This window comes from Leptidea sinapis, chromosome 12 (assembly GCF_905404315.1).
Source record: "Leptidea sinapis chromosome 12, ilLepSina1.1, whole genome shotgun sequence".
NCBI classification, from domain to species: domain Eukaryota; kingdom Metazoa; phylum Arthropoda; class Insecta; order Lepidoptera; family Pieridae; genus Leptidea; species Leptidea sinapis.
The window spans coordinates 6290239-6311324 of record NC_066276.1 but is presented as its reverse complement, the minus strand read 5'-3'; the positions used below and the strand labels follow the sequence as shown (position 1 = coordinate 6311324).

Below are 21086 nucleotides of genomic sequence, written 5' to 3'. Positions count from 1 at the left end.
CTGAGAGGGAAGAAGCGGCGCAAGAAACTCTCCCAGCATTCTTTTTTTCAATAAAAATATACAATATTGTACAGTCATTTCTATCGCTATAAAATAATCACAATCTAGTCCCAGGCTGTCCGATCATTTAGATATTCAGCAGTGGAGTAATAGGATTTACGACAGAGCCCTTTTTTATAAAACATTTAAATTTATTTATAGATAGTGCCTGAACAGTGGCTGGGACTTTATTATAGAAGTGTATACATTTACCCTTAGAATACCCTAATCAATTAATTATGTATACTAGATACATTACCACCGAAGAAACACAACCTGAGTCCCAAAATATTTAGGCATCAATATATGCATGGCGTATTTAATCTTTGACTTGATTAATTCGATAGATACCTTGTATTAATTTTGTGGAATGTACAATCAAACCAAGTGACGCAATATATACTGTTGTGTCATAATCATATTATTAAATCAAACATTATTTACTGACGTCGGGAAAATAATTACACTTCTGAATCTAAAATAAATGTAGCCTTAGTTACTCCTTATTACATCAGCCTCATACTGTACCTTAAAAGGTAACTGGTAAATGTGGCTCTGTAACTGTGAGGTTAATACCTGCCCCCCGAGGTACTGGTATTGTGTCGGCCCCTGTCCCCAAGAAACTGCTTCAAATGGATGGTGTTGAGGACTGCTACACATCAGCCCGTGGCTCTACTGGCACCTCAGGGAACTTTGCTAAGGCAACATATGCTGCAATAGCAAAGACCTATGCCTACCTTACCCCAGATTTATGGCGGGACATCCCACTCACAAAGTCACCATACTCTGAATTCAAAGATTAAATTTTCTTAATGTGTAAATAAACACATTCAACCTGCCAATAAAAGTGCCGTTAAAATCGATCAAGCCATTTCAGAGATTAGCCGGAACAAACAGACAAACAGACAAAAATTGTAAAAAAAAATATTTTGGTACCTATATATATTCATGTACATGTTGTAAAAAACGATTATTTCAATATTACAAACACACACTCGAATTTTATATAAATGCATGTATAGATTAATTATTATAGTAGAAGTTAAGCGTTTGCATTTTTTGGCATAAATTATAATTGATAGTTGACATAACAAGCAACAAACAGAAATTTAAATTACTTATTTATTTACATGTAGTAGTATACAAGTAGAAACGTAAATTAACAACTCATTGGCCAACGTTATATAAATCAGATCGATACACAAAAGAAATTGATTTAAGGTTACATATGAAAGTTTATAAGGTTTAGTTTTCATTCCACGTTACTTTTAGTTTGCTACCAATTAAAAGTTTTGCTTTATTTATGACGTCACCAAATGGCCCATTGGAACACCAGCATTGGTTTTCAAACCAAGAAACATGCTGATTTGGGACCGTTTTTTGAATCGTATATAGTATGTTACAGTCGTTTTGTTTTTTATGTAAGTAAATAAAAGACGAGACTAGCTGGATGTTCAGCTGATTACAATGCAGTGCCTCTCAGAAGTTATTGAAAAACCGAATAATTCTGAGCGGCACTACAACTGCGCTCGTCACCTTGAGACATAAGGTGTTACGGTCTCATTTGCCCAGTAATTTCACTAGTTACGGCGGCCTTCCGATCGAAACACAGTGATCGAAACATATTACTACATCACGGCAGAAATAGGCGCCGTTGTGGTACATAATCTAGCCGGCATCCTGTGCAAAGGAGCCTCCCACTGGTGTTTACATGTTTATAATAATATATAATCATAAGTAATAATAATTTTACATAATCTTAAGTTTATTTTCATTTTATATTGTTTGTATTTGTGTGTACATACTATATACGTTTCAAAATATTTTCTTTTAAATTTTTCTTCATAATAATTAGAGAATTTCATTTGACGCCAATTTGATAGTTGGCATAGTGTCATTATGTGGCGTAACTTCAACTTATTTTTTTTAAATATATAAATGAACTATCTACCAATCGAGTAAGCCACAATGGACATTACAATATTACGCGAAAAATAAGTTGCATGCTTAGAAATAACTTAAGCTATGCTACGTCTAACACTTAAACTCTTCGACGGCTCTCTACGTCATATTCAAATATTTTTATTCAAAACAGGATATAAAATCATTTATTGAAAGTCAAAAACTACCACCCATTCCAAAAGTTATGCCTCAGACCTGAGAAGGACGGGCGCAACAAACTCAACGAGCTTCTTAGCGTGTGGTCGCTCAATTACCAATCAGTGGTATCATAAAGAAAGTCATTTATGTAATTATATTATAGTGAACTTTTCCTCACCAAACCATTTTTAACAATTCTTTTGATTTTCGTAATACATTTGTTTTGAACATTATCTGGGATCTTGCTGTAAGAGCATATCAAACGCCCCACAAAAGACTTACGGCTGTTCCCAATATTCAGTCTATCTCTTACTTGAGATAAAAATCTTAACTATCGTTGACTTTTCTGTCCCAATAAACTTATCGACGGTAACTCACCTTATCCGTGCACGCTGTTTGACAATGGGACGACGTTATTATATAAAGTTTGCATGGAAATTTCAATTCACGCGACCCAATATAAGGTTATAAGAATGACTTATTGGGTATATTGGGACAGCTTCAGATTATTGACAACTAATTACTGACAGTTGAAGGTAGTACTTTATCTCTATCTGTAGATAGTATATTGGGAACGGCCGTTAGTAACTGGACTTGGCCGAGTAGTAGGTATTATAAGTTTATGTTTGTTCCTGGTGTTAACGTTATGGGTACGACAGTTTCTAGCTAATTCTCGTGTCAGCGGATAAGGCTTGGTGAAGTAAGACAGTGAATTACAAAGATTAACTCCCTTTTATTTTTTTTATCATTCAAATTAAACCCAAGTGGCTTCGAGGCGTCGCAGGCAGCCACGATTCCGCCTTAAAGCGCATTCAATGTCAGAAATTAATAACCAAACAATAATTAACTTTTAAGATAAGACTGCTATCTAAAGATAAACAAATTTTTCGATATATTTATTAATTACAATTGTTATTTATTTAAGTTACTTGTTCCATTATGTAATACAACGACTTGTAATACATTATCCATCCGTTTAGCGGACAACTACATGCCTTAGATAAAGGATTGGTCTCCGCTGTGCACCAACTAGATACCGCAGGCGTAGTCACAAAGTGCGACAACTAATACTACGCCCAAGTTGGCCTCGTAGTGGGCGTACTCGAGCCAGTCTCGAACTATGTGTGACGTTGACGCGCCACATGTTATGTTAAACTTGGCTAATAGTTGAAGTAGTAAAAATACTGGAAAGACACTGGAGTCACATATCGTCAGTCATTTTGTGTTTTATTAATTTCAATGTAAAATAACACGAAGCGTATGTTACAAATTTGAAAGATGCCATTGAGTGTCAAGATACCACGCACCCAAGCATCTAATAGTTGCCGTAATAAGAAACCTATTATTCTTAGGTAGTGCGGTATCTAGTTGGAACGCAGCGGAGACCAATCCTTAATCCAAGCTTAAATGTTATTTAATATGTGCAATATCTGTGCATTATCATAGTGCATGTAGTCTAGTGTTAACTACATATTGGAATTTCTCATTCACAAAGCAACGTTGAGGCATTACCTGTCATTATATTTTGGTAACATATTTTATTGAGCATAAGATTTGAAAAGGTCAAATAATATAATCTATTTTTAAACCGTCTGGCTGACTACAGCCTTGCACAATATGACGTTGTATCTGATAAGTATATAGACTGCTGTAAGTGTGAGTATTTTTGCATCAGTTTATATTTATTGAAATCATAATAGGTAGATTTTGTTCCACGTTATATGAAACCACGCTATAGGGAAATTCGTAATAATAATGTATGCTAAATGTAAATGAATATTTATTTATTTATTTGGAAACAAATACAGATACATCCTTAAACAGAAAGTAGATAAAGTAATAATAGAAATATGGACACAAGGATGTCTCCTTAAATACACTTCTATAATTCATTATAAAAGTGTTTAAATGGACTTCAGTCCCAGCCACTGTTCAGGCATTATCTATAAATAAATTTAAATATTTTACTAAAAAATGGCTCTGTTGTAGATACTACTACTAACAGCTGAATATCTAAGCGATCCGACAGCCTGGGACTAAATTATGATAATATTATAGCATTAGCAATGACAATACAATATTATATATTTGATTAAAAAGAGCGCAAAAAAAAATGCTGGGAGAGTTTCTTCCGCCGCTTCTTCTCTCTCAGAGCGCCATTTGTTTCCGAAGCGGTAGTAGTGTCTAGTATATTAGAAATAACATTAAAATGAATTCTAAATAGATCAATTTTGAGAAAATGAATACCTTTTATGCCTAGTAAAAATAAATTACAATTCGTTACAAATATTTCCAATTGTTTGCCTAGTTTTAATATTCTATTAAAGTTTTTACTACACAAATTTAATAAAATAATTAGATTTTGTAATAAAAAAGTTGAAACATGTAAGGTACGGGATACCAAGAGAAATATAATGATTGTAGCTAACATTGATACCTTAACTTGAAGAATTATTCAGTCATTTGGTGCTTTGAAGGAACTAGACCTGTGGGAGGCTCCTTTGCACAGGATTCCGGCTAGGTTAAGGGTACCACAACGGCGCCTATTTCTGCCGTAAAGCAGTAATATGTAAACATTACTGCGTTTCGGTCTGAACGGCACCGTATCTAATGAAATTACTGAGCAAATGAGACTTCACTTAACTTCTTATGTCTCAAGGTGACGAGCGCATTGCCCCTCACAATTTTGGGTTTACAAGAACCTACCGCACTGCATTGTTATGGGTGAGGCTTATCAGTTACCATCAGCTGAACGTCTCTATCGTCTAGTCCCTTGTTTTTATTTAAAAAAAACTTCATACCTGCCGCATCATATTATCCCCACTAAAAACACAAAAAAGAAGCCCGCTGAGTTTGTTGCGCCCGTTCTTCTCAGGTCTGAGGCATACCTTTTGAAATGAGTGGTGGTAGTACTTTCAATAAGTGATTTAAATCCTATTTTGAATAATAATATTTGAATTTGAATCTGTATGACTGGCGGTTTACCTTTACAGAGCGGTTTTCAGAGAAGTGCACAACCAAAGTATGAGCTTCCTTGAAGGACGACGAAGATGGCGGTGGCCCTTTTGATCGTTTGTCCTCCTTTTCCATAAAATAGTATATTACGCACCTAGGGATAAAAGTTGGTCATTCTCACCCGCGGAATATTGACAATCGCGTCAATGTCCTACTTATCTCACGTGGTGCGTATACGATTTTTTTTCCCACCTGAATGAAAAGCTCGCTTTTAGTCCCTGGTATGAGAGACAAAAGTCGTCTTGCCAGGAGAGAATCGGCCACTTTTGTCCCTCGTATCAGGGACTAAACGACAGCTTTTCATCGAGGTGGGAAAAAATATATCTCTGGCTTCTTGTGCCACCTCTTTACTTACTCCTTCTTAATATTCTTCTTATATCCCCCGATCTAATAATATGTCAGCTGTTTACCAAGTCCCACATTTGTTTATGAAAAAATGTGACGTGACGAACAAGATGGTAAATGATACGCCCTGCTCATTACAACACAGTGCCGCTTAGGATTTTTGAATCCAATTGGATCCAAAATTCTAAGCGGGATCACAATTGCACTAATCACTTTGTGATATAAGAACTGAAAGCCCAGTAAGCTATGACACCCCTTAAACCCCTAGATTTTTTGAGCAGTTGCCTCATATCTAGTATAGGTAGGCTTCTCAGGTTATTTTTGAGATATAATTTTGAAGTATGTAGTACGAGATAAAAATTGCAATTCTTACTAACAATTTGAGAAGATAAAATCGAGGGCATAAAGTTTTTTTTAATAACTCATAAACTATTTATATTGAACGAATTTTGATCCTATTATATTCAAGGACAAGATCTTTAAAGAGAAGGATATTTCCAATAATAATAGTAAAGATAAATTTAAAGATACTAAGTCCAATATTCGGAATGTATTATGAAAATAATAAAAACTGTATAAATATAAGTTATATGGCAGCATCAAACTCGATATGAATAAAAAATCTCGAGTTTCACAAAAATGGGTAGCTCCATAAATTTATTATCCCACTGACGTTAGGATAAGACATACTATTTGTATAAAGTTCATAACGAACAGACAAAACGTTGAAAACAGAATCAACTAGATAATTCACACTTTGTTTTAATCTTTTAGATTAATTAAGTTCGAATTTTTTGATGTATTTACGTCCAGAGTAGCTATTCATGTTAGCGGAATTTCTAAAAAGGGAGCAGAGAACTCAGCTCGGGTGTGTAATCAATCTTCTACCCTCATGGGTCAAAACGTTGGGTGATTCGTCATTCGAAGGCGGCTGCCACGTGCATGCAAATGTGTGATGTCAAAAAATATTTCAGTGCTAGACTCAGCAAACGTTTACGGCCGTTCCCAATATTCAGTCTATCTCTTAATTGAGATAAAAATCGTAACTATCGTTGACTTTTCTGCCCCAATAAACTTATCGATGGTAACTCACCTTATCCGTACACGCTGTCTGTCAATGGGACGAAGTGTAGCTTACCACCGATAGAAGTTTGTATGGAAATTTCAATTCACATGTCCCAATATAAGGCGATAAGAATGACTTATCGGGTCTATTGGGATTCAGATTATTGACAGCTTATTACTGACAGTAGAAGGTAGTAATTTGTAGTAATCTGTAGATAGTATATTAGGAACGGCCGTTAGTAGATTCAAGTATTTAGTCATATAGACAGTTTTGTGTTCTGATCAGCTCCATTATGGAATCTGTAGTCATTTAGATGAGCTTGATAAGTATGTTTAGTTAGTAAAGTGGAACAGTACTTCACGTCAAGCCACTATTATGGTGAAAATTCGGCCTCACATGAAGTAATGTTCTAACCTTTGGGTGGGTGTTCCCTACTGACAGCTTCTTCCATTTGACCACATCTAACGAAGAGCGAATTTTTTATTATATTTTTTTATCAATATTTGTTAATTACACTTGTATAAAATAAATGTTCTTATAAGCATTAATGTATTACAAGAGACTTGATCCTGCAGACAAACTGTCCGAACAGTATTGCGGGACTATAAAATTTAAAAAAAAATCGATGATCAAGTCAATTCCGATCGACTTGATTTTTTGGCGATGTGGGTTTCCTACCACATTTTTCACGAGGAGTTCCCGGAGGAGTTACTTGGGTTGATACCAGCAGCCGAATTCCAGTACCGGACATTACGTTAAAATGCTTAATTCCACCCCATCATTATGACGTCTGGTTTTCCAAAACCCGCGTTTAACAAATACCATCTTGGCTTTGAGCAAGCAGAGTTTTTCCGAACAGATAGAGACCATCGAGCATAGAGCAACTTAAAGGTTGGAAACAAATCTCTTAAGCCCTATTGTTGCAGATGTCCATGGGCGGTTGCCTCACCACCTTCAATCACGTGAATCTCTTGCCCGTTTAAGAGTTTGAGAGGGGTCTTATATAATATAATAAACTTGCTCTGAACTGAGACTATGGTTACTTATATATTACCATTTGTTACTTGAGATACTATCAAGATCTTACCATACGGCGCCTATTTCTGCCGCGAAGCAGTAATGTGTAAACAATATTGAGTTTCGGTGTGAAGGGCGCCCTAGCTAGTGTAATTACTGGGCAAATTAGACTTAATATCTTATGTTTCAAGGCGATGAGCGCAGTTGTAGTACCATTTTTCGGACTTTCAAGAACCCAATGCGGCACTGCATTGTAATGGGCAGGGCGTATCAATTACCATCAGCTGAACGTCTGGCTTGTCGTGCAACTTATTTTCATAAAAAGAATCCTAGATGGCGATTGAGACTTGTCAATTTATAATTAATAGCCCTCTCAATATCTGATTTATCACTCCCATTGGTCGACCCAGCAATACGTTTTTTATTATTATTAAGATGTTGTTGTTTAAATTTAATAATATTTTATGAAGAACTCTTACTAAATTTACTATCTACGATAGAAATCTATATATACAAAAGAGAATGTATGTTTGTATGTTCCCTAATAACTCCTAAACTATTCGACCGATCTCAAAAATCTTTTGTAATAGATTCGTTGAAGCTCAAGGAAGGTTTACATATATAATTTATATGGCAAAACAACGTTTGCCAGGTCAGCTAGTATAAAATAGATATTATGTGGTTATTTTAATGCTTAAAATAACTAAAAATAATATTGAAAATTGAATATCAACAGTCAATAGACCCTTCTGATTAAAAGTTAGAAAAAGGCATTTATGTTCTCAAAATTGATTACTTTTTCTTTTTTTTTATGAGAGGGGACAAACGGGCAAGAGGCTCACGGGATGGGGAGAGGTGAGGCAACCGCCCATGGACATCCGCAACAACAGGTGTGTCAAGAAATGCGTTACCGGCCTTTAAGGTGGTCGTATCTGTTCGGGAAGACCGCTGCCGGTAGTTGATTCCACAAAGTGGCTGTGCGAGGCAAGAAATTTCGAACAAAACGCGCGGTTGTGGAATGCCAGACGTCTACGTGATGCGGATGGTACTTTGCACGTAATGTCCGATGGTGGAATTCGGCCGCTGGAATCAACCCGAACAGCTCCTCTGAGCACTCCCGGTGATAAATGCGGTAGAAGATGCAGAGAGAACCCACATCTCTACGCAATGCTAGAGAATAAAGCCGATCGGAGATGACTTGATCGTCGATGATTCGAGCCGCTCTTCGTTGTATATGGTCAAATGGAAGAAGAAGAAGCTGGTACTGGGGAGCACCCGCCCAGAGGTGAGAACAGTACTCCATGTGAGGCCGAATTTGCGCCTTATAAAGTTGCAGGCCGTGGCTTTTTCTGTCTCGCCTTACTGAGTACACCAAGCTTTAAGAATTCTTTTAGATGTCAGCTACACTATATCCACTTCGGATATATTTACTATGGACTTAGATTATACTACTTCTATAATATTAATATAAGCTATTATTTAAAACCTAATAATTAATGATAAAAATATGCCATACCATAGTATGCCATAGATAGTCTGCATACAGAGCCCGTAAAGCCGAACTTAAAACAGTTGAGACAAGACTAAGTAATTCCAGTGCTATTTGAAAATGAACATAAAACAAAATTTCTATATCAGTACATTCATTTATGATAATCCATTAGTACTGAAACAAGCCAGACGTCTAACTTTGAGACAGACGCCATACAAATTATTTGATTAAACTAATGAGAAATTAATTTCATAGAGTATACTAGCTAATCTGAGATCTATAAACATGTTCTTAAGTGCTAATTAAATAATATTTCTTGCTAGCTGCTGCCCGCTACGTGATCCGTGTGGATCGCTATAATGTGATAAAAAGTAGCGTATCTTCCCCCGATCTCATCCCGACATCTTTATTATAGATAAAAATTCTATAAAGTAGTTTTGAAGTGAAAAATTATTTAGCGGCGGTGAGCACTTTTCTTGGGATGGGTATAAATGTTAAACTCGGATGGGATATTCGTATGGGAGTCATTGAAATTAATTTTATATTGTGTTTTGGTACCAGGCGATCATAGTTTAAGAAGAGATTGTCTTATGCGAGTATACCTTAATATATTCTGACGTCATTCTAGAAGGTATTAATGGATAGACACCAGGAGAACATAAATATCGTAGCGGTGATAGTAATGTCTTTCATAGCGGTTGAAATCATTTGTCATGCTAGTTTTGGATGCGGAGTTGTTGGTAGAGCACATAGCAAATTGTTTTTCAGATTTTATTTGTGCATTAATCCTAAAAGTGAGGGTTATCACTTTAAAAACATAACAAATTGTTTAGATTTATAAGAGCGAAATCTCAAGTCAATTTCCTTATATGCAAATATTGGGGTTAATCAGGTTATCAAATGTAAAGTAGATCCTGTAGATGAAGCCACATCCTTAGAGTTGAACAAAGCATACAAGATTTTATGATGATACGTCACTCGAACAGTTAACTCGGTTAGAGCACTGGCACGGAACGCCAGAGGTCGTGGGTTCGAGTCCCACATCGTTCATAAAATTTCGTTTTTCAAATTTTATTACCTTTAAAAAATAAATTCGATGTATATTTTTTACTTTGTTAAGATTTTATATGTTGTATAGATTAAATTCATCCAATTGAAAATCGCGAACGTTAATATTGATAAATCTTAAAGAGATAAATCTGCTGTCAGACAAATACCTTCTTGCCTATCATCGTATATATCTCATTTGAATATTTCATGTCAACGTAACATTAAATTTTCAATATCCTTGTATTCAGATAGCCTCGAAGCGATTCTCCGCAGGATTTACAAATGCGATAACTGAAAAGTTTACCTTTTTGATATATACTTTGCCGTATTTTAGCTATAATTTGGTACTGTAAAATATCTCTGTCATCGCTTCAAACAAATTGATATTTTTCATGAGTCCTTCATCGTAACAACTGCCATTTATAACTTGGGACTGCAATTTATGGCAGCCATTTATCATTTTATCGAGTCGCCGATGTCATGAGGAGTATGGGCTCCTTATCGCCCAGGTCAGCTATCATTGGCCATGAGTAATAATATCGGGTCAGTTTTCCAATATCACAGGCGTTTGAATAAGATGATATCACAAATTTGAAAATAAAATTTATGAACGATATGGGACTCTAACCCGTAACCTCTCGCGTTCCAATCGAGCGCTCTTCTACTGAGAAAACCATTAGAGAGACGTAAAGTTTATAATTCTTAATATGTGTTTGTTGCCTACTTTACAGTTCAATACTTGCATATGGCGCTCTTTCAAATCTCAACAATTTTTTATTTTTTAAAGTGATAATCCCTACTTCTGGGACTAATTACACGAATACACGCCTTCCGTGCGAGTGCTCTCACAGTCGGTCGTCGAGAGATCGCGGGTTCGGGTCCCGCATCGTTCATAAATGTTTTCAATTTTTTATTTGTGTTTACCAGTTAATAAGTGTTTACCAGCGGGAGGCTCCTTTGCACAGGATGCCGGCTAGATTATGGGTACCACAACGGCGCCTATTTCTGACGTGAAGCAGTATTACTGTGTTTCGGTCTGAAGGGCGCCGTAGCTTGTGAAATTAATGGGCAAACAAGACTTAACATCTTATGTCTCAAGGTGACGAGTGCAATTGTAGTGCTGCTCAGAATTTTTGGGGTTGTTCAAGAATCCTGAGCGGTACCGCATTGTTATGTGTAGGCATATCAATTACCATTAGCTGAACGTCCTGCTCGTCTTGTCCCATATTTCCATTAAAAAAAATGTGTAATTAATCCCAGAAGCGAGGGTTGATACTTTAAAAATAACATATTTGTAAAGATATCATATTATAAGATATTAATAACCAAAACAATTGCGGGTGATTTCGAAAACAATGAGCGACAATAATTCCAATATATAGAATCCTCAAATATTTGTAATATGTTATTACAACATTTGTAAAGTACACGTCTCATAATTCATAACAAACTTATTGAATCATTCTTTCTGAGTCCTTTGATTCTGATAGTTATTGATGTAAGGACTCCTAATAACAATTTTCTTATTTGTGCGGCGACGGTTATTTTCCGAGAAAACTGAGTCATTTTTCCTGTTTCCTCCGCCATTTCTGCTCATTCTGTAGCTGCTTTTGAGAGTTTCCATCTCTATTGTACGAATCCTAATGCTTTGAAATTCATTGTTTACGTATCGCGTTGTAATTAAGCTCGACTACAAAGATTTACTGCAAAAGAAATCTTAATTTTGTCTTATCTTTTGTTTGTCCAGCTAAAATGTCGTTTGAGTGAATCCTTAGGGATTGTGGAGTGAAAATCTTATGGAGACGGCATTTACATGACAAAGTGTAGTGTTATAGTGAGTGTGTCACAGCATGACCAGATGTATGGCGCTGTTCGGGCTTGTGTGGCTTCTACGGGTACGTGGCTCCCTCTGTGGGTGTTCGGCTTGCAAACGAGCAAGAACTGGATTGCCCGAGTCTGATTGTTCGGACAGTCCCCGCACACCAAGCCCTGAGGATAGGGCTACGTTTGACGTCATCGCCTTACAACATTACACTCGTGACGTCACTGTACAGACAGATTTCGACGATGAGGTCGAGGACCTGGATAAGATTGAAATGCAAATCACCGAAGAATGTGAGTATATTATAATATCAACATAAACATATGTCTTCTAATTTAAGTCCATAATGACAAGTTCCGTCAAAACAGATCAAAAGGCTTTACATACACACTTACATTTAGTACTGGTTCAAACTTGAAATATCTCTATTATATCTGGTTATGTATTAGTGAGAGGAACGTGAATAATGTTAACTGCGCATGATTTTGTTGTTATAAGCTACGCGTGAGTGTTCATAATAATAATCAGTGGTAAACATGTTTATGTAACATTTAAGCTTGCTGGAACTTAAATGTAAAAAAGGTTTCATTTAAATGAATCTATTCATTTTAAATTGACCAGTGATGTTGCACTTATTGTGAATGAGTTGTGCGATAAAAAACTTACTCTGTGGTTTGTGATTTTCTTATAATACAAGTGGAATCGGTGACTAAGCGCTAAAAAACGATTGCTATATAAAATGTTATAAGTGATGTATTATTGTAGTGGTATTTCCAATAAGCTTCATAATAGTACATTATCTACACCCATGCTTTAAATCCTCTATTTAAGATTCTGAAACAGCTTATTGCCAACATTAAAACACCCAATGTCCTAATAACCATTACATCATCCAAACGAGTGCTGTAATGAAGTTCAGTACAACATTATATCATCCGTTTTCATAATAATACTCCTTTGGATGATGTAATGGTTACTAGGACTGGGTTTTTTAATGTAAGCAGTAAGCTAACTGTTTCCGAATCTTTTATAGAGGATTCATATTATGGGTGTAGATATTTTGCCTCGTGTGATAAACCCACATTCGTGTTGCTATACCCCTTATTACACAACAGTCGCATAAATAACTATGACACGTGTTTCGCCTCTATCGTTCTATCGGCAGTGCCCCAGAGCACTAGATTTTTCAGATATACTAAAACCGACAGTGCCGTACGGCACACTATTCGCTCACCAAATTCTGACCCTTATTTTGTTTATAAGATGGTTTATTTTGCATGGTCTTATAGCATGTTTCAATATCTTTCTGATATATTCACTCAAATCATTTTAATTATAAGCAATCTATTGCCACATGTAAAATAATATGCATTCACAGAACGCTGCTCGCCAAAATCGCACCGATCTAAGGCATACCGCGCGATCAGAGTTTCCCGAAACGGATAGATTACACGAAGCTTCTTGCGAAGCTGTTAACTTATCAAACGCTGGAATGAGTGGCGAAGTGTTTTTGTGAACTTGCCAAAATCAACACGTTAGATAAACATATACAATATTTTAAATAAACTAATACTTAAAGATAATGTTACTTTAGATTTTTTAAAACTATATTGCGTATCCTAATACTCATCGGAATAGGAATTGGAATACACATACATTCTTTCACCCTATAAGATAGTTAGCATTAAAAAATATCTGACGATTAAATTAAGGATTGATCTTTGCTGCGCTCCCACTAGGTACCGCACTACCTAAGAATAATAGCTTTATACAACGGCAACTATTAGACGGATATGTGCGTGGCATCTTACCACTCAATTGCATTTAACAAATTTTGTAACATATGCTCTGTGTTATTGTGTACATTGAAAATAATAAAATACTTACTGACGATATGTGATCCCAATGTCTTTCTTATTTCTTGTAGTATTTTTTATTCAATACTTTACTACGCAACCCGGCATTTTAGTTTCAATTATTAGCTAAGTATAACAGAACATGTGGCACGTCAACGTGACACATTGTTCGAGACTGGCTCGAGTACGCCCATTGGGCGTAGTATTAGCTACCTAACTTATCGACTACGCCTGCGATATTTAGTTGAAGCGCGAGACCAATCCTTAATCTAAGATCTGACATGTGTTTTACGTAATTCAAGTTAATTCGAAGTCTCTACATATTCCGCGCAAAGTTTACTTTAGAATAACTTTACATTAACCTGTACTTAAGAATGTCTTATTCTTGTTTGATACAACCTTGATTATAATAAATCACTACTGAACTAAATAAATAAATAATCTAAAATTAGCAGTGTATTAAAGGAAGGAAGTTGGTACGTGGCTACATACACGATCTTGGCATATGAGTAACAAGGAAGTATATAATAAATCAAACATAAATATATGACAACACGAAACTATTACTATGGCAACAATTAGTTGGAGATATACTGTCCTTGTTGTTACTGTCCCGATAATATCTATTTCCGTATTTCGTGTCATGTGATACATTCTTCTTTACATTTGGGAACTATAATTGACTGGCAAACAACACAATAATAGTTATTTATGCAACTGTTGTGTAATAAGGGGTATTAAAACACGAATGTGGATTTATCTCACGAGGCGAAGCCGAGTGTGATAATAGTATCACATGAGTGTTTTAATAACCAACTATCAACAGTTGCATACAAGACTTTATCTACACCCAGAATATGAATCCTCTAAAAGATTCTGGAACAGTTAGCTTACTGCTAACATTAAAATACCAGTCCTAGTAGTAACCTAATATCATTCGTTACTGATTATATACAAATAAAATAAGTATTAATGAAACAATTATTTATTTTAGTAGTAATTTACAGTTTGTTTATTGCAATAATTAAAATTCACTTGAATATTATGTTCTTTTGCAGTGTTTAAAATGAATCGCTCATTTTTTGTAACCAAAACAATAAAAATATCGAAGATAAATTTTTGTGAAATTGGCAAGTATATAAATTTTATTTTTAAGTGATTGACGTTGCCGAGCTGACTTTGACTTTATCAGCTGTTTAGCTTTAGCTTAAAACTAGTCCTTAATTTTGTGAAATAAGTTCCAAGTTCTTTCGAACTTTTAAATATGCATGTATTAATGAAGATATTATATGGTTATTTTAATTATGTCTTAGAACATTTCGTTTCTTTTTTATCAATTTCTGAAGTAACAGAATCAATTTTAAGTAGACACAATAAAATAGAACAGAACAGAAATTACAATCGAAACCAATTAATGTTTGCAATTTATAGATGCTTTATGTCAACATTTTAAACTCTAAGCCTCATTACAGTCACTGTTTCTGGTTCTTAAATTACTGTCCTTTACATAAATTTCCATTAAAAGCGGGTTTCAACCGAATAGTGAATAGGGTTTGAGAGCTTGGATCCAGTAACTTATCCCGATAAAACCTTAATGCATAAAATATGTACACAGGCTGTATTCAATTATAAATTTGTCTTGGTTTCTGAGATTTTATCATCAGTAATATTATAAATCATATTTGTATGTTGATATACATTAATGTTGCGGATTTTCTGTAATTTACGATCACTTAGCCGGATCTAGGTACAGAGGTAATTATTCCTTAGACCGACACAACGCGGATTTAATATGTTTTCCGGATTGCAGTAGACTCAAACTTAAGTATAATCATTAAAAATATGAAGCTATAAAGTCATTTATTGAATGTCAGCATCTACCACCACTTTGACAGACATACATCAAAGGCATAAAAAGGCATTTATTTAAGGCATTAAAATTAATTCCTTTAAAATTCTTTTTGATGTCATTTCTTACAGATACTACTACCAATTCGCAAGGAAACGGCATCAGACCAGAAAATGACAGGCTCAAGAAATCCAGCGGGCCACTTAAAAATGCATTTAAATTATATTTGTTAATGTTAAATAGCCTAGAGGCGGTTCATTTTCAATGTGTGGCTCATTTAAGAAGACATTAATGTTATTAATAACATTACAATAAGGTTCTTTTAACATTGTTTTGAGTTTTACCACGTTTCTCGTAAATTTTAATCCGATTTTTAAAGTGGTAAAGGTCTGTTTACTGTTACAAAGTTTTTACTTAATTTAAATAATAATATCTGGACGACCGAGCCTTGCTCGGATTTTTAAGAATGTACAAAACTTGAACAAATAAAACTAACAGGACATCTGGATTCGAACCAGGGCCTCTGCTTCCCGGATCACCAATGTCCCAACTGAGCTATTATAGTGTTGTATATAGTGGCGAAATTTACTTTTGTATTCTAATGTTATTGTAGCTGTTTCTCATTAAAAATTGGATAAAACTACATTTTTTAAAATTGAAACCTATCTAGATCGATTTCTCACCTCTAGACTAACTGTATACTTCATTAAAATCGTTGGAGCCGTTTCCGAGACTCAGATTATATATAATATTCAAGAATTGCTCGTTTAAGGGTATAAGATATTTATGATTGTTTGGTTCAAATTATAACTAATTAATTACTTTTGTGATAAACATTTACTAATGGACAATGTATTTGAATCAGTTCAACACAGAGGAAATCTTTATCGGATCGAGTTTAATATCAAAATATGTGAAAGTCTTTAAAGACACGGCTACCGCGCTCCAGGATGGCTCGTGACGAGGCAACTTGTCAACGACTTTCTGACGTCAAGCAGTAATGTTCTGTTTGCAAATCTATTAGTAAATACAGTAATTTGGCCTATAACGCGTTACTGGACAAATAACTGTATAACGGCCGTTCCCAATATTCAGTCTATCTCTTACTTGAGATAAAAAAAAGAAAAATATAAAAAAAACTATCGTTGACTTTTCTGTCTCAATAAACATATCGACGGTAACTCACCTTATCCGTACACGCTATCTGTCAATGGAACGAGGGACGTATAGCTTACGAGCGATAGAAGTTTGTAAGGAAATTTCAATTCACGCGTCCCAATATAAGACGATAAGAATGACTTATCTGGTATATTGGGACAGCTTCAGTCGTAATAATTTATCTCTATCTGTAGATTGTATATTGGGAACGGCCGTAAGACGATCCCACATACATATATCTGTACTATGAAATATGTAATGATTTGTGCAGTTCATAATTAGCTTCACGCAGCTTTGCACGTGTGTCAATTAAATTTATTACAAAATTAAATTATTTTATTAAATTTGTGCATTTGTCTGTGTTGTATTTGTGTAAAACACAAATACAACACAGACAAATGCAACTTGGAAATACTTATTACGAATTGTGATTAATTATTATTTTTACGAATTACGAACCACTCTACTGCTATATAGCAGGGATTACCTCTATTAATAATTTGAGGGGCGCCGTCATATTGAAATTACTAGGAAATACCTTAAAATGATTGAAAGCGCAATTGCAGCGTCGCACATTATTTTGAATTTATAGTTTTTCAGGATTCTACAGCGGCACTGCTTTGTTATGGGTAGGGCGTATCAGGTGACTGTCACTTTTTCTCATAAAAATACAATGAATCACAAAAATAAATAAATTCAGCTTTTTATTCAACATTTGAAAATTTATATTACTTGTTGGTCTTGATATGAAACAAACACATAAAAATATCATCTGAATAAATCTATTGTTTTTAATTGTGATTCTACTGAAAATCTTTGTGATTTATAGTATTTTCTTTGCGAGAGTTACACATTTAAATAAAACACTTTTAAAGGATTAAAACGCGTGTAATTGTAACTGTTTTTACATTAGATTAGGCGTAAAAGTTAAATATTTTAGTTAACCCGACGGTTCAAAACCTTTCCAGATCTCGTTTTCAGGGGGCCTGCAGATGATGAAATCTAATGTAAAAACAGTTACAATTTCACTCATTTTAATCCTTTTAAAGTGTTTTATTTAAAAGTGTAACACTCGCGTTAATCGAAGAAAACACTATAAATCACAAAGATTTTCAGTAGAATCACAATGATTAAAAACGATAGATTTATTCAGTTGGTATTTCTAAGCGTATGTTTCATATTAAGACCAGCAACTAATATAAACATTCAAATGTTGCATTTTTATGAGAAAAAGTGACAGTCACCTGATACGCCCTCATTTATGCTATAGTTACCTTTACCAGATTTAAATCTTTCTTATTCAGAAATTCTAGTTATAGGTTATCTAGAAAATTGCAGCAGTAGGTATTGTGACATCATTAAGTCGGACGCCGTGTTTTCAAGATCGGGTTAGATTTCCCAAGGCACTGAAGTTCACGTAACTATTGCACAACAAATAAGGCAGATTAGGTTGATAGTTATGGAATCAATTTGTTGGATACGAAACAAGGTTATAGCTATAAAAACAAATATATTTTATGCTAAATATATTCTATTTTTTCTATAGTTAAATACATTCGTTTATTTATATAATTTTACAATAAAGCACAATTCTGTGATATAGTTAAAGGTTTTTTTATCATTTTATCTTATAAATTCAGAATATATTGTTATATATTTTCAGAATATTTTGGATAATAGATGAATATACAATATTTGTATGTTTAATTTCATTTTTTTTTGATGTATAATGCTATATTAAATTTGCGTTGTTTGATGAACTTTTTGAGTATTGGCGCTTTATCGTAACGATAAGGACAATTAATAAAATCATTTTAATTCCATGTATTCCAAAAGGACGATTTGCTTCGCTTTTAAATGCAAAGGTGGTGTTTTCTAAAACTTTTAGCGGGCAGTAATGAGTTTATAATCCTCTTTATAAGTGCGCCGAGATTGTCTTTGCCACGCCGTTTTTGAATTTGGAACATCTTAGTCTTCAGCGCCAAAGAAATCGAACGCAAATATTTTTTGAATAAAGACTGGCTGTTACGACGGCCCATAGTCGCGCCGCGCGCCGGCTGAATAAAAAAATAATTTATGAGCATAAGTTTTCTTAAATTTTCACGGTTTGTTAGAAATTCTTGTTTTTGTTTTGAATAAACTCCTGAAAGTATTAGTAGTGACGTAAGAAATGTGATGGATAATCTATTACACGCAAAATCCCGGGAGAAATATATATATAAAAGCCTATTGTATTTTATTGAATGGAGAAATTTAAGAGGCACCAAGAATTTTTCAGTATCTATGTTTCTGGCCTACTTCCAGTACTTATACTAGTAGGAGGCTCCTTTGCACAGGATGCTGGCTAGATTATGGGTACCACAACGGTGCCTATTTCTACCGTGAAGCAGTATTGAGTAAACATAACTGTGTTTCGGTCTGAAGGGTGACGTAGCTAGTGAAATTACTGGGCAAATGAGACTTAAGATCTTATGTCTCAAGGTGACGAGCGCAATTGTAGTGCCGCTCAGAATTTTTGGGTTTTTCAAGAATCCTGAGCGGCACTGCATTGTAATGGTTAGGGCGTATCAATAACCGTCAGCTGAAAGTCCTGCTGGTTTCGTCCCTTATTTTCATAAAAAAAACTTAGGCAAAACTAAACAACCTTCCACTCTTTTGAATACCTACTCAATGCTGTAATCAAAAGTCAGTTCTAAAGCTATGTAAAACTGGACACATTTCGAAATTAATATCATATCTGAAGAGGGTATGATGGATTTAAACCTAAAATATCCAAAGTGCTCTCGGTCAAAAAATGGAGACTTTCCTTAATGAGGCACCCGATGAAATCTTTCTTGCCTTAAAAGTAAGTAACAATGTATATATATATATATATATATATATTTATATATATATATACAAATATATATTTGACGACCTGTATAGCGATCCTACCTACTAAGCTAGAGGTCCCGGGTTCGAATCCCGGTAGGTGCAAGCATTTATATGATGAATGTGGATGTTTGTTTCCGAGTCATGGATATTTATATGACTTTTTGTATGTTTCAGTAAGTATATTGTATTAAATATATCATTGTCTTGTAACCCATAACACAGGCTATATATGCTTAACTTGGGGCAAGATAATTTGTGCAAAAAGTGTGTCAATATATAGTGGATTAGTAAAGTATAACCATAGCGATTTAAAATGCGCATTTTCTCGTAACCTGTAGGTACCTCGATAGAAAATTGACTTATTCACATCCGGTTTTGTTACAGGTTTTAATTTTCGGAGTACATGAACTCTTAAAAAGGAGCAATAAGATATCTTATCCAAAAATAAGCCCACGATCCAGACTTCAAAAAAGGAGGAGGTTCTCAATTCATCGGTTTTTTTTTATGTTTGCTACCTCTAAACTTTCGACTGGGTGAACCGATTTTGATAATTCTTTCTTTATTTGAAAGCTGGTGCTTCCCTTGTGGTCCCATTGTACTTTGGTCCAGATCTGACAATGGCATCTATGAGAAAACCATAAAAGTCTTAATGTTGCTATACATACGTATAGCAATGTGGATGATAAATTTACGAATAACTCAATATCGCGCCAACCGATTTCGATGATTCTTTTTTTATTGGAAAGGATATACTTCAAAGATGGTTTGGTGGGAGTTGGTTAGGTTCTGATTATGGAATCCATGACAAAGTAACGGAACACTGTCTCTAATCAAATTGCAAAGCGCTTACGTTCATTGCTGCATTGGAAAATTTAGTATATCTACACATATTTAGACAAATTGTTAGTTAGTGTATTTCAAATTCACTAAAAATCATAAAATTATTTTTTTTTTAACAAAAAAACAACCGCCTTCAAAAACACTATTCCAAAACAATAGATATAATGTGCACTAAAAAGTATAAAAATAATTGCGTATTTTTATACAATCTAATTAATTAATCTTATTCTAGTTACGATTATTGTAATTTTTGGAGTCGGTGTCATTTACCATAACTATGTATGTAGTAACAAACCTACCTTAGGTTTGTTACTACATACATAGTTATAGGTGAGATGTGCTTGAGTCGTGAGGAGGCGAGAGGCGATAGCGGATTGCGGCTCTTACACAAATTTTCCGGTCTCTAACAAGTCATAGCCTGTACTTTGGGTCGGCAATGACAAGACAACGCTATATTAAAACACACTTTCTTAAACATACATCCCTACTTATTATGTCAATGTAAGTTTGTTTTATACGCTTTCGCGTAGCGCGTTAGCGTTGCTGAACCGATTTTGATGAAA

At 34.7% G+C, this 21086-nt stretch overlaps 1 protein-coding gene across 1 annotated transcript in view; it reads left to right on the top strand.

Annotated features, from left to right (window-relative positions):
• LOC126967185 (disks large homolog 4-like) overlaps positions 1–21086 on the top strand; it is a 71061-nt gene that overhangs the window by 2883 nt on the left and 47092 nt on the right. The window contains exon 2 of the mRNA XM_050811662.1: positions 11872–12239. Within this exon, the coding sequence (XP_050667619.1) occupies positions 11975–12239 (265 nt within the window). The 5' untranslated portion in view covers positions 11872–11974. The remainder of the gene's footprint in view (positions 1–11871; positions 12240–21086) is intronic.